The sequence below is a fragment of the Hevea brasiliensis genome, chromosome 13, assembly GCF_030052815.1.
Source record: "Hevea brasiliensis isolate MT/VB/25A 57/8 chromosome 13, ASM3005281v1, whole genome shotgun sequence".
NCBI classification, from domain to species: Eukaryota; Viridiplantae; Streptophyta; class Magnoliopsida; order Malpighiales; family Euphorbiaceae; genus Hevea; species Hevea brasiliensis.
In genome coordinates, this window is record NC_079505.1 from 40,693,464 (window position 1) to 40,709,069 (window position 15,606).

The 15,606-nt window shown below is 29.0% G+C and overlaps 2 protein-coding genes across 8 annotated transcripts in view; both read left to right on the forward strand.

Annotated features, from left to right (window-relative positions):
• The window catches only part of LOC110650481 (uncharacterized), a 149,179-nt gene that overhangs the window by 120,637 nt on the left and 12,936 nt on the right, over positions 1-15,606 (forward strand). The gene's annotated exons all lie outside the window — the stretch shown is intronic.
• LOC131172130 (uncharacterized) lies at positions 4,169-15,212 on the forward strand. Its single transcript, XM_058133083.1, has 2 exons — positions 4,169-4,770; positions 12,694-15,212. The coding sequence occupies exon 2, from the start codon at positions 13,437-13,439 to the stop codon at positions 15,210-15,212; it is 1,776 nt and encodes a 591-aa protein (XP_057989066.1). The 5' UTR covers positions 4,169-4,770; positions 12,694-13,436.

Below are 15,606 nucleotides of genomic sequence, written 5' to 3' on the forward strand. Positions count from 1 at the left end.
AATATTAATTTTTAAAGTCACTCAATTAAGAAGATATATAGGGCCATTTTTTTTTATCTAATAATCACTCATAATATTGGGCTAATATCACTTCGAAATTGGATAAAAAAATACAAGTTAAATTTTTATTAATTTAAAAAGTATTAAATTAGGAGTGAGTACGTAAAATAGCTAAATCTAGTTGTTATATCCATTATTAGCTATATATATATAAATATTATAATTGTCATTAATTGATATTTTTATTAACCTGATAAAGTAGAAAAAAAAATTAATGAGCCATATATTTTTGGTAACATTTAATGTTGACATAGCTTTAAAATATTCTAATGTGGGTAAAATACTCTAATAACTATTAAATTTATCAATCTAATAAAAATACAAATATAAATTTTTTTGGTTAAAATTTTTTAAAATAATTTGAAACTTACTCTCTCTCTCTCTCTCTCTCTCTCTCTCTCTCTCTCTCTCTCTCTCTCTCTCTCTCTCTCTCATCTTATACAATCAATCTCTTTATCTTCATATATAATTAATTTCTATATGTATCCTCTTTCTTCCCTCCAATTGCTATATATCTATTTCATTGCATATATTATTATCCCCCTATGTAATCATCTCTCTCTACATTGTTTAATATATGCATCTACCACTCTTATCATATATCTATTTCATTTCATGTATTATTATTCTTTCGATATGCTATATTTGAAACCCTCTCATAAGTATCAAAATCTTTTAAAACTCTCTCTCTCTCTCTTAAAATGTATAATCACTTTCTATATGTATCTATCCCACCTATTGTTATATATCAATTTCATTCCATGTATTATTATTCTCTCCTTATGCTACATTTAAAGCTCTATCATAATTATCTAAACCCTTTCAATGATATGCTAAATTATAATAGATCAATGATATGTTAAATTATAATATAATATTTGTTATTAATTTTTATTTAATTAAAAATGATTTAAAATTCAATTTTTTTTAAATAATCAAGATAAATTAAACCATATTAATGTAAAAAATAATCTAGAAACTTTTTATATTATAAACCTAAGTTTTATAAGTTTTAATGTTGTGATTTAAATTTTTTTTACTAAGTTTATTATGATTATCTTTACAATATCGTGATATAGAAAGTTTTTCTATATTATATATGAATGTATGAATGAGGGAAACAATTACTTTGCTCAAATTGCTATCATTCTTAAAATTAATTATAATTATATTTTTATTATTTCAATTAATTTTAAAGTTTGTATAAATTTAAAATTCTTAATTTAGAGTTAATATAAATTTAAAATTTTTAGTCCTATTTATACTTAACTTCAATTAAATATAAAATTTTCTAAGAAGTAATTAACTAAAATAAAAATTTAATAAATAAAAAAATATATAATTTAATTGTATTACAATATTAAGTTAATTTCCATATAAAATTTTTTTTATTGCAATGAAACAATATATTAATATTTATAAATTATGAATATTAATTAAAATAATTTTTTTATGACTATAATTTATAAAAAATGAAAATAAAAATAATACAAATCATCCAAAGATAATTATTAATTTTAAAATTTGTTAAATGAACAATTTAAAAATAATTTTATTTAATTTTAATTAAAGATAAATACTAACAAAAAAATTAAAAATAATTAAATTTAAACCTAATTAACTTATTTTTATGTATATTTATACTATTACAAGCATAATTTCTTAAAAATTATTATTATAGAGCTAGCATTACATTACTCATAAAATACTACCTTTTGCATTAATAATAAATAAAGGAGTAATATTAATAATATATTATTTATTTATATTTATATTTATATTTATATTATTACGTTATTTATACTCTCCTATTTTTATTCTTTTTAGCATTGAAAATAGTGGTATTTATAGTTGTTACTCTATTGAATGAAAAAAAAAAAAAGATAAGAATCGAAATAAAAGAGATATTGTAAAAGCCAAATTGTACTAGACTAAATTTATCTTATTATATTGATATAGTCCTAATTTTCTATTAATAATTAAATCAAGAATTATATTTTATCCAATCATACTAAATACCAAAATAAAGAAATAATTAAAGATGAAATAAACTTTATAATTTTTTTTTATTTTTTTGAAAAATAATTTAATTTTAATTAAATTAAAATTTAAACAAATAATACATATGTTGCATTTATAATAATAGACTATATAAATTATTTTACGAAAATTTTGTTATAATTTTTTTAGTTTATATATATATTCATTAGGATTAAATTTATATTTATATTTTAATCAATAATGTATTTATAACATATATAATTTAAAAAAAAAATTGTTAAATATATTTAATAATTACTATAATAAATAGGTTTTAAAATTTTTTGTATTAAACAATATGATAATATAAATTTTCAAGATACTAATATAATAAAAACTAAAAATTTTATAATGATAATGTACTAAACTAACAAAAATTCATTTAAAAATTTATTCTATTTTTTAATTTAATAAATAATTTTCTTTTATATTAATCTAGATATGTAATTTCATTTTACAAGTAAGCATTATTTTAAATTATAAAAAACTAAAATAAAATATATGCAAATCAAATTTTTTTTAAAAATAAAATAATAAAGTCTAAATGAATTAAATTCAATGTGCTTTACATTTATAATTAATTTATTTTAATTTTAAATCATATTACATTTAAGTTTATAATTAAGTTAATATTATATGTTGATAATATAACACATAACTTTCATAAAAATATAATTGAATAAAAAAATAATTTTAAATGGATAAATATTTTTATTTATGTAATTAATTGAAGTGAAATTAAAATTAATATTTTAAATTTAAATAATTAAATATAATATTTATAATAATATAATAATATTATATACTATATAAAAAAATTAATAGAAAACTATATAAAAAAATTAATTCATGAGTTTTTATAATAAGTATGATAACATGCAATACATGTTTTACAAAAAAATTAATATATATAAATGTATAAAGGGGATATTGTCTTTGCTAAAAATGCTTTTCATAATTTATATTATTTATAAAATATCAATAAAAATATTTTTTAAAATTTATATAAATTTAAAATTTCTAATCCTACTTATTTTGTATTATGATAATAAAAGACTAAATTTTATTGGTTATTAAAAATCAGTATATTTTAAACAAAATAATAATATCCTTAAATTAAAAAAAAAAGAAATAAAAAAACAGAAGTTTATTTTATAATATAATTCTATTATAACTTGAAAAGTAATATAAATATATTTTAAAATACCATTTTAAAAAAAAAAAGCAACATGAGTTTTAAAATAAGAAAGTTTAAATACACTACTAATAGATTTTGATATAAAGATAGAATTATTATTTTTACTTAGTTTAAATAAATAAATTAATTGAATAGAGTTATATATCAACATCTAAATTTAAAATTAATCATCCATCGTTAAATGCTTAGCGATTGATATTTTATTGCTAAAATTATTAATAATATATTAATATGTATGAGTGATACAGTAATTATATTTAATAAAACTGTCGCTAAAGATATTTTAAAATAATAATTTAATTTTAATATTTTTAAATTCAATAAATTAAAAGTATTCATCTATTATTTTATTATATAAATATCTTATCAGTTTATAATAAAAATATTAAATCTACTAATAAATTTATGTATTCATAAAAGTATCTAAAATTATGAAATATAGAGTTTTTATACTAATTTCAAATTTTTTTACTATTATCATATATTTATAATTTTTTATTTAATTTATAAATTCTCATATTGTAACATTATAAAATTTCAAATTATCAATTAGATGAAAATGAAAGTTATATATCTCAAATAATAATGCACGATATATTTTGAAATTATTATATTTTCTAAATTATAAATAATTATTTTTTTACTTAATTAATAGAATATTATTAAATTAAAAATTAATATTAACTTTCAATTATAAAAAAAATTAAAAAAATATAAAAATATTTAAAAAGAATGAATAAAATAAATTTTAAATTACATAAATTTTAATTAAATTTTACAATTTAAATTAATTTATAAACAGTAAAATTAATTTTACAAAACATAATTAAAATTTATTTAAAATAAATTCTATGTTTGCAATCATTTGAACAAAAGATTATATGTCAAATTGCCACAAGAGATCCCTACCTACTGTTTTCGTTGTCTTAAATCCCAAACCTGTTTTCATTCCAAAACCCCTATCTTCCTTCTTCTTCCATAATTTTTTTTCTTTCTACGATAAATAATTTCTCTCTGGTCTCTGCACCAGTTTATCTCTCGTTCTGTGGTCATCTCTTGTTCTCGGTTCTTTAGCCATGGGACGTGGTAGAAAGCGGCAGCAACCGGAGTTAACCCTTGATATGTCGACGGAACTGCCGGAAACCGACGGCAATTCCCGGAGTGTTGTGGATCCAAGGCGGAGCATGAGGCGGCGATGTTTTGCCACAGGACGCAATCTTCGGAAAATCGAGAACTCTACAGTGTAATCGGCGACGTAAACCGCGATAAACCATAAAGAATTGAAGAGACGGAGGTAGTAGGTTGGGGAAGAAGCGTAGTAGGAAGCCCAAGAAAAATAAGGAAAGATTGCATGTTCAGGATGCTGAGTGCGCACCTGTTGAACAGAGTGGTGAAAAAGTGGAAAAGGTTGAAGGCTAAAGCCCAGCGAATGGTCAGACGATGAAAGAGAAAGGTCAAGCTCGCCGCTCCTGGTTAGTTACCTTGGTGCTTTTATTATTTGGAATTCTGAGATTAAGTTGTTTGGTTTTTTTATTATTTGTAATTCTGAGATTGAGGTGTTTGGTACTTTTACTGTTAATTTTAAATAAGACTATGAAATCCAATTACTCTATGATATTGTGATCTGGAAACTTTAGATCTCTTTACAATGAGTTTACTGTATTTTTTTTTTTTTAATTTTTTATGGCTGTTTGGTGCTTTTATTATTTGGAATTTTGAAATTAAGGTAAGGAGGAGTGTGAGGTAAAGAGGTGTTTGAAATAGAAACTCTAGCTATGATAGCAACTCTGAGTTGTGAGGACAAATCCCCCATTGAAAGCCAGCACGTCGCGAGGAATAATAGGACAGTTCATGCACTTGAGCCCATTCAGGGCCATAGTTATTAAAGGCTCAAGGCACACTAAGGCGCTAAGGAGTCTTGGAGCCTAAGCGCAAGGCGCAATGCGTAGGCGCGCGCCTGAGCGAGGTGAGGCGCTAAAGTGAAAAATTTTAAAAATCCATAAAAGTCAAATAAATGTGATGCTTTTCTTTTTTTTTTCTTTGGCATATATCTTGAATTAGATTTATTGGTTTGAGTTTAAGTGGTAATCCATTTTTCAAATGAAAGTGCTCGCTAAAAATGGAAATAAAGAAGGCATGCCTTTCCAGAACCTTGTGCTTGGAACAAAGGCGCACACCTAGGCGCATAAGGCACTAGGGTTCGAGCCTGGTGAGCCTTGAGCCTGAGGCGTGCCTCAGGCGCGCCTTTAACAACTATGTTCTGGGCCTAACTCAAAAGTATTTTACCCCCTAGCTAGATGAATTTTTCTCTCTAATGGGTCTAATTCGTTCACCATGATGCACATTTATATCCCCAATAGTCCCAACAGCCCTTCTTAAAACCAATTACAAGGGCTTGGCTCTCTTTCCATGATTTATATGTCTCTGCTTTATTTCTCTTTTCGGTTTCTGCAGTACTTGAACTAAGACACTTTTAATGTGAAGTTAAATATAACAAAGAAATGTCATAGATTTGCTTGTAAATAGCCCTGTCTTACTATAGTATAGTCATGGTCAATATAGTATGGTGGTATAGGCATGGTACCTTCTGTTTTATTATGTTATAAGAGGAGCATGTACTTGACAGCTCGGTGTAAACAATTCTATGGCTTTGCCTTCTGGATATGAAATGATACTTTTGTTTAATCCATTAAAGGCATTGTTATATTGGCTATGGCTAGATGATTCATTTGAATATTTTGTATTTTGTCCTTTATGTGAATGCAGTAACTTTATTTGGTTGAGACTATAAAATGGGTTTTAGACTTTCAGTTGGGCACTGAAATTATAAATCAAAACATATGCTAATTACTTTATTTGGTTGCAGGCAAAATTCTTTTGTTTAATAAAAATTTCTTTGATTTTGTGTTGTTATGAAAAAGAAATATATGTAATTAGTTTCTGAGTAATTAAAATTTTGGAGAGCAGTATAATAGTAATTGAAATTTTGCTTCCTTATAGTAATATGCTACATTTGTCTAATTTATATTTTGCTTTTTTTTTTTTTTTCAGAATTTCAAGAGTTATGTCAATCAACAATAGGAGTGTAGTAGTCCATTATTGGCAAAATTTTGAATGACTGAGATTATAAAATTAACAAATTTTAGTATTGCTTACTCATGAAAAGTTTAGGTGATGTAGTTAGAATTGAATTAAAGATTTTTAGTTCATTTACTTTTTTTTTACTACATATTCATTATTATATGTGGTGGATTAGAGGCAGTGTTATCAAGGCGAAAGGCGACACTAAGGCGATAGAGTATTCTATTGCCTTAGGCGAGAGGCGAGAGGCGAGGCGAGGGCCTTTTTGAAGTGAGGCGCCATAACCTTAATTGTTTAAATTATATATATATATATATATATATATATATATATATATATATATATATATATATATATATATATATACTTTTAAATAGTTGACAAGTAAAAAAACATATTAAAAAGAAAAAAAATATGATTTACACTATGTTTATATCTAAAATAAGAGAAATTGAAAATAGTGCATACCTGTATTTCCAGCTTAAGTATAAGATACAAGTGAAAGTATGAGACTGTAAAATTAAAATATATAGCATAAGTAAAAACACACATAATAATAAGAGATGTTAAAAAAAGAAATAGTTCATACCTGAATTTTCAGCAGATGTATATGATAAAAGTGACGCTATAAAATTATACATAATAAATAAAAATTAGAAATAAGTCATAAGTCACATAATAGAAAATATAAATTATAGAAGTTCAGACATTAATACATAAAAATAAGTTGTAAGTCATAATAAACAAAATGCAATAAGTACATAAAAAACTTATAACTAAAACTACTCATCATCAAGATTTCCAAAATCATCTTCATTTTCAACAACGGCCATCACAAATTCTTCCTCCTCTTCATCATCATCAACTTGTGAAGAGGATGCACCTGTCATTGCACGAGGCCTTCGAAATGATGGAGTTTCAACGGGATGTGTTGATCTTGCAGCCGATCTCGATTCATAACGAGATTGAAACTCCACCGCTCTACCAACATCACCCAGTCAATACGTAATTCATGAAAAAAATAGAATCATAATCATCATCATACACATCACCTTTTTCTAATTCACAAATCAACCATTCATTACTCTCATCAATATTTGCCAAATCAACAGTGTTGTGATATCCCCAAAAGTGTGTCATTAAGCAACGCTATATTGTAATTCACATATACCATATTGTCCAAGAGTTCTTGAAATAGAAGATTTATTTTCTTACTATGAAGATTTCATTTATTTTACAGTAACAAATAAGTTAAACTTCAAACTCAAAAGGCTCAAGATAAAATAACAAATTAAGAAATCTATATATATATATATTACTTACATGCTCAAATACACTCCAATTTCTTTCGCAACCACTTGCACTACATGTGAGACTCGTAACCTTTCTGACAAACTTTTGTAGGTTTGGAGTTGAAGAACCATATGTTTTCCACCAAGCAGCTATTAAAATATAGAACCAATGATTGTTAAATTCATGATATAAATTAATAAATGAGCAAAATGAAAAATTAATAAGAATTAAATTAATAACTGAGATTTGGTTGTTCTTCCTCTAATAGTGAAGGAAAACCAAAGGTCCTCGCAGTGCCTTGTATTTCTCAATTTCATCAAGAATCATATCAACTTTTGCTAAATTTTTTCCATTTTATGAATGCATGAAAGCAATCTGTATTGACCTCTTCATCGATTCAATTCTCATCTTATTTGGATAAAAAATTCGGGATTCAAAAGTATCCAAAGAAGATGCAAAGGACGATGCAATTGAAGTGACCATCTCGCATCAATAATCCAAAAATGCTCTTGTATTTCTCTTCATTGCCATTGAGTGAGTTGGCAATGGCTTCTTTAGCCCTATCCATGGCTTCATAAATATATCCCATAGCTGGTTTTTTTCATTATCAACAAGTGAAGCACACGAACAAGAGGACCTAAACCTTAAGAGCATAAACAACATGATTCCGTAAGCGGGACTCAAAACCGTCCTTTCACACTTTTTGCCTTTCACCTCTTTAGCCCATTTACCAGGTTGTCCAACTTTCCAAGTAAACATTTTTCTAATGTTGGCTTTACGAAGATGAATCCTTCCCGTGTAATAAAAGCAGAGCAAATCTAGTTTGCCCGACCTTAGCAATTCTACTCCATTAGTAAACTTCGCAACATATTTAGAACTCTGAAGAGCCATATGTGAAACCAAGAAGCTCATGACTTTGCGGAATGTTTCTTTGAAAACACGGATCTTAAAGATATCCTCCAACATCAAATCTATACAATGAGTTGCACATGGAGTCCAAAGATAGATGAGAAAAATTTGCTTCCAATATTCTCCTGTCATAAACAAGTAGAAAAATTCATTCCATTAATAATAAAAATAAAATGATATTTTTTTAGTAATATAAAAATTAAATAAAAATTTTACTCATGCAACATTATTTGATGCATTATCTGTAACAACTTGAACTACTTTTTCAGACCAATTTCCATCAGTTCTTTCTCAATCAAACTAGCCAACAATGCATTGTCTTTGATTCATCACTTGCATCAACCGATTTAATAAATACACTTCCCTTTGGACTATTAGCCAAGAAATTAATCAAGGTTCTCCCTTTTCTATCCGTCCATCCATCACACATCAATGTACATCCATAATTTTCCCATTCTTCTTTATGAGACTCGAGAAGATCATTTATGATTTGCACTTCTTTGTTAAGTAACCGAACTCTAACCTCATGAAAACTTGGAGGTTTCATTTCTTTCCTATAATTTCCAATTGCTCAATCATTTCCCCAAAGCTATCATAATTCACATTAAAAGCTATTCCCACATCATACATCCATCGTGCTATGGCAACACAAGCTCCCTTAACTCCTTTTAGTGGACTATTTTCATCAATGGTAGTTTGCCTCATATTTTTTCCCAAAACAGCAGGTCTAGGGGAAAAATAACAGTCAATAGGCCCTCTATTACTTTGTGGTGGTAAAACTTTTGATTTTTTAAAAGCACTAGTACCTGTAACTTCCAAAGATTTGCCTTCTTCTTTCACTGCCAATTTCTTGCATCAACTCTTCCTCTTCCTCATTTTCATCTAATCCCAGTACTTCAACATCATCAAATTCAGGTGGTCTTTCCATATTCATAATTGATTTTTGCTCTCTTTTTTTAGCAATGAATTCCTGCATTTGATTTCTTACATCTTCTGGACATTTTGGACACCGAATTACATTTTTGTAACCTCCAGCAAGATGTTGCTTGATTCTATTAATTCCTCCTTTATAAACTTTCATACAGTACATGCATTGAAGATCATTGGTATTGTTTTCACTAACTTGAATTACATGTGCCCATCTCTGGTCCGTTCTTCTACTACTAGCGTAAGATCCAGATGTATTATTCTTATCACCCATTTATAATCTAACAAAAAAATTAACAAGAATAAAAAATAAATTAATTAACAACAAATTAACAATATCCAATATAAATTAAATAAGTAATTAACAAGAATAATAAGTAAAAAGTAAAACACTAAACTAATTAACAACAAATTAACAATGCCCATATAAATTAAACAATTAATTAATAAGAACAAAAAGTAAAATCATAAATTAACAATGCCTATATAAATTAAACAATTAATTAATAAGAATAAAAAGTAAAATCATCAAATTAATAATAAATTAATAATACCATATAAAATAAACAACTAATGTCTAATTAACAAGACAAAAGTAAAACTAATTAATCTAACAACTAATTAACAATGATAAGAAGTAAAAAGTAAACTAATTAACAACAAAGTAATAATGTCCATATAAATTACACAATTACTTACTAAGAACAAAAATAAAAATAATCAAATTAATAATAAATTAATAATACCCATATAAAATAAACATCTAATATCTAATTAACAAGAAAAAAGTAAAATTAATCAAATTAAAACTAATTAACAATAATAACAAGTAAAAGGTAAACTAATTAATAATAAATTAATAATACCCATATAAATTAAATAATTAATTAACAATAATAAAAAGATAAAAAATTAAATTAACAATAAATTAATAATACCTATATAAAATAAATAAATAATTAATAAATAATATCTAATTAACAAGGTAAAAAGTAAAACTAATCAAATTAATAAGAATAACAAATAAAAATTAAACTAAATACCAACAAATCAACAATACCCATATTAATTAATCAATTAATTAAACAAGAATACAAAGTAAAATAATCAATTTATCAATACCCATAAAATTTAAATAATTAATTAACAAAAATAAAATAATTAAATTAATAAATAAATAAATAATTAATAATAACTAATTAATTAAAAGGAGGAGAAGGAAAAAAAAAGAAAAAATAAAAAACAGAGCAGAGGAAAGGGACGTAGAAAAGTGAGATCGAAACAGAGGAGCGCAGCAGTAGAAGAAAAGTGGAGAGGGAGAGAAAAAAAAAAAAAGAAAAAAAGAAAAAGAGGGACGTGAGAGCGATGAACAGAGCAGCGGCAAGCAGCCCAGCAGGAAAAGAAAAAAAAAAAAAGGACCTCAGAGAGATCGAACAGAGGTGGAGAGGGAGAAAAAAAAAAAAGAAAGGGACGTAAGAGAGAGAGAGATCGAAGCAGGAGAAGAAGAAGAAGAAGAAGAAGAAGAGAGAGAGAGAGAGAGAAAGAGCGTACCTGTTGTTGAAGTCGAGGTTGAGCCGTTGAGGAGAAAAGCGTCTTCGTGAGGTTGAGGAGAAAGATGTATCTGCTGGTGGTGGCTGCATCAGGTACGCAGTTTATTGACTTTTTAATTTAAAAAAAAAAAAAACAACACTTACTATTGCTGTGAAGAGGCGTCGCCTCTCGCCTGCCTCGCCTCTCGCCTCTCCGTCCGAAGGCGTCGCCTCCTCCAAGCCAAGTCAGGCGTTCCCGTCGAGGCGACAGAGGGGCGCCTCGCCACGCCTGACGCCTCGCCTGGGCGCCTCTGTCGCCTTTGATAACACTGATTAGAGGGAATATTTACATTATGATATTTAAAATTTACTATTATTTTAAACTTTAACTATCATATTATTTAACTATGATAATGTGTTAAATTAATTTTTTTGTTATTTTAATTTATTGGTAGCAAAAATATTGTATCATATAACAAAAATTAATAATGTGTATAAAAAAGGTAAAATGGTTAAAAAAATTGTATAATTAATTGATTTGACTTTTTAATTATAGAATGAAAATCATTTTGATTGGTACCAAGTTAAGTTAAACACACAAATCATGAAAGTAAAAACTCAGCAAGATTAAAATTCAACCGACCGACCAACTGGACAAATTCTTAACAGTCAGAGTTGGATCAGGTTGCATTACTAGATCACATTAATTTGTATAATGATGGGTTGGGTCTGTGATGTGCCACATGATGACATGACATACGAGGGCCCATTGACTAGGTCCAAAAGCAAGCTTATTACTTTGCTTGCTTGTATTCAGAATTAAAGAGTTGGGCTGGACTTGGCCCAAAAGCAAGCTCATTACTTTGCTTGCTTGTATTCAGAATTAAAGAGTTGGGCTGGACTTGGCAAGTCCATGGGGCATGTGAGATGGGTGCAAACTAAAATGTTTGGACTTAAGTTAAAATAAAGATAATGGGTTGATTATAAAGAAAACAAACCCATATGTGTGTAAAAGACCCCTATTTGTTATTTGGAATTCACCAAGCCAAAGAAATCAGGAGATTGAAATATCTTTCAATTAAGGAAGGAAATAAAGTTGAAAAGTCATCAAATCTCCTCAAATTCGTGCATCACTCTATGGGCAGATTTCTGAAGTATTTTTTCTCAAAAATTCAATATTATTTTCTATTTCAAAGGCTATTCAAACTTCCTATTTAGTAACCTTACTATTTTCCTTTATAGTGCTTGTAATTAGTCTATATAAAGGCCAACTCTTGTAAGCTCAAAGCATTCTGTATTTTAATCAATAGCAAGTGCTGCTTCTTCTTTCTTATCAAATATTATTTATTTGTGACGAAATCTTGACTTATCACAAGAGTTCCTTGTGTGGCGTCTTTAGTGGGATTATAATCTTTGTAGCGAGATTACTCTTATTAAATTTTACGTTCCATAGTTATCTTCTTATTTTTGTCTTTCATTACTGTTGCATCTTAAATCATAAAATATCAAAAAGAAATCCTTTCTCTTTTTTTTTTTTTGTTGAAGCTGATTTTGGTGTTATATTGCTTTATTTTTGCTTATTCTTGTTCCTCGATTCATTCCAGAAGAATTTCTTATTTTTTTATAACTAATCAATTTCATTCTCTCCTTCATAAGGCACATCAGTTTGGTATCAGAGCCTTGGTTAAGCAGCACTTTGAAGCCTTTAGAGTGCAAACACGTGAGGGAGTGAACCAACCTGTCTTTTAACCGAGTGAAATACTTAGTGAGTTTGATTGTGATAGCAACATGTCTGATGAAGGAGAGGTGCCTCCACCAGTTCCAAGAGGTCTCATATTGGATCAAGCACATATGCTAAGACTTGAAAGACAGCAAAATGCAATGCAAGAGCAAATTGCTCAAATCACACAAGTTTGGCAAGACTAGTTGCACTCCAGCCACAGAGAACGCAATGGTCCTAGGCAGCAAGGGCGTGGTGATGATGATGAAGAACCTGGAGTTGATGAAGGTGCTTATGATCAGCACCTGCCTAGGCATCCACATGGCCAAAGAGACAACATCAAGATGAAGATTTCAATCTTTCGAGGTACTAGCTCACCTGAAGAGTACCTAAAATGGGTACAAAGAGTTGACAAAATCTTTAAGTATCAGGAATACAGCGAAGCAAAAAAGTGCAAACTTGCTGCCATTGAGTTTGTTGATTATGCAAACTTATGGTGGGAGAACGTAAAGGCTCAAAGACATAGGGATGGGCTTGATGATGTACAAACTTGGTGTGAGATGAAAAAAATCATGGAGAAGCGATTTGTACCTGAATATTACAAACAGGAGTTGTATATCAAACTCTAAAGTTTGCGCCAAGGTGGAATGTGTGTGGAAGACTAGTTAAAAAATTTGAAATGCTGATGTTGAGATTTGATGTGAGGGAACCACAAGAACAAACCATTGCCCATTTTCTTAGTGGTTTGAATTATGAAATTGCTAATACTGTTCAATTGCAACCATATGTGTTGTTGCAATATGTGATCAAACTTGCCATTAAGATTGAAAGGCAAAGAATGAAAGGTGGATACAAGGGCACTACTATCAAAACATTCACAAAACCTTCTAACACTAGCACCCACTTACTAGTGATCCCACTTACTAGTGATAAAGGTGGAGTGAAGAAGCATGACAAAGGGGAGAGCTCTACCAAAGTACCAGTTGGTGTAAGCAAGGGCAAGAAGAAGGAAGTAGATCCAACCCTTTCTAAAAGAAGTAGAGACATAAAATGCTTCAAGTGCCTCAGCCATGGACACATTCCTTCAGAATGTCCCAACAAGAGAGTAATGGTGTTGAGGGAAGCCCAATGGGAGGTAGAGAGTGAAGATGAGACTTGCGAAGAGGAAGAGAATCATGAAGCATATGGTGATGAGGAAGTAGAGTATGCTGATGTTGGGGAGATGTTAGTGGTCAGAAGAACCTTAAGTGCACATGCAATAAAAGAGGAAGAGCAAAGAGAGAACATCTTCCATACTAGATGCACTATTCTCAACAAGGTATGTAATGTCATTATTGATGGTGGTAGGTGTACTAATGTTGCTTCTACTACCTTAGTAGAGAAACTTAATCTACCCACCTTAGTGCATCCTCATCCTTATAAGTTGCAATGGCTGAATGATGATGGTGATGTTAAGGTGACTAAGCAAGTAGTTGTTCCTTTCTTCATAGACAAGTATAAAGATGAAGTTGTGTGTGACATTGTGCCCATGAATGCTAGCCATTTGTTGTTAGGGAGGCCATGGCAATTTGATAAAAGGGCTACGCATGATGGTTTTAAAAATACTTATTTTTTTATAGAGGATGAGAAAAGAATTGTATTAGCCCCTTTTTGTCCCCAACAAATACATCAAGAGCAGCTGATTAGTAACAAACAAAAGGAGAGTTTGTTCCTCAATAAGGGGGACGTTTTGAAGGCTATCACTAACCACAATTTTGTTTTTGTGCTTATTGTTAAAGAATTGCTGGAATCTAACCACATTGCAGTTCCTCCCATGGTGGCCGAACTATTGGAAGAATTTGAAAATGTTTATTCTGAAGAATTGCCAGAGGAACTACCTCCCCTTCATGGCATTGAACATCATATTAATTTAATTCCTGGAGCGGCATTACCGAATAGACCAGCCTACAGAAACAATCCTGAAGAGGCTAAGGAGTTGCATAAGCAAGTCATGGAGCTGTTGAAAAAGGGCTATGTTCCTGAGTCCATGAGCCCATACTCTGTTCCAGCTTTGTTGGTGCCCCAAAAGGATGGTTTCATGCTCATGTGTGTTAATAGTAGGGCCATCAACAAAATCACTGTAAAGTATCGCTATCCCATCCCTAGACTTGATGACATACTTGATGAGTTACATGGTGCTGTTATCTTTTCAAAAGTTGATCTAAGAAGTGGTTACCATCAGATTCGAATTAAGGAGGGGGATGAATGGAAAACAGCCTTTAAAATAAAGTTTAGGTTTTACGAGTGGATGGTCATGCCTTTTGGCCTTTCTAATGCCCCTAGCACTTTTATGAGATTCTTAAACCATGTATTGCGCTACTTCATTGGCAAATTTATGGTTGTTTATTTTGATGATATTCTGATTTATAGCAGGAGTTTTGAAGATCATCTCAAGCATCTAGAGCTTTTTTTTTGAGTTCTAAGAAAAAGAAAAGTTATATGTGAACATCAAGAAGTGCACTTTTTGCCACGATCAAGTCATATTCCTTGGCTTTGTGGTATCCAAACATGGTGTGGAGGTAGACAAAGAGAAGGTGCAAGCAATACAAGAATGGCTAGTACCAACTAGAATCTCGGAGGTGAGAAGTTTTCATGGCCTAGCCTCTTTCTACAGGCGGTTTGTAAAGAATTTCAGTTCCATCATGGCTCCCATAACAGAATGCTTAAAGAAGGAAGGGAAATTTAATTGGAGTGAAGCTGCCCAAAATAGCTTTGAACTCATCAAAGCAAAACTAACCTCTACTCCAATACTTGCATTGTTTGATTTTTCGTAGACCTTTGAGGTAGAATGCGATGCTTCCGGAGTGGGA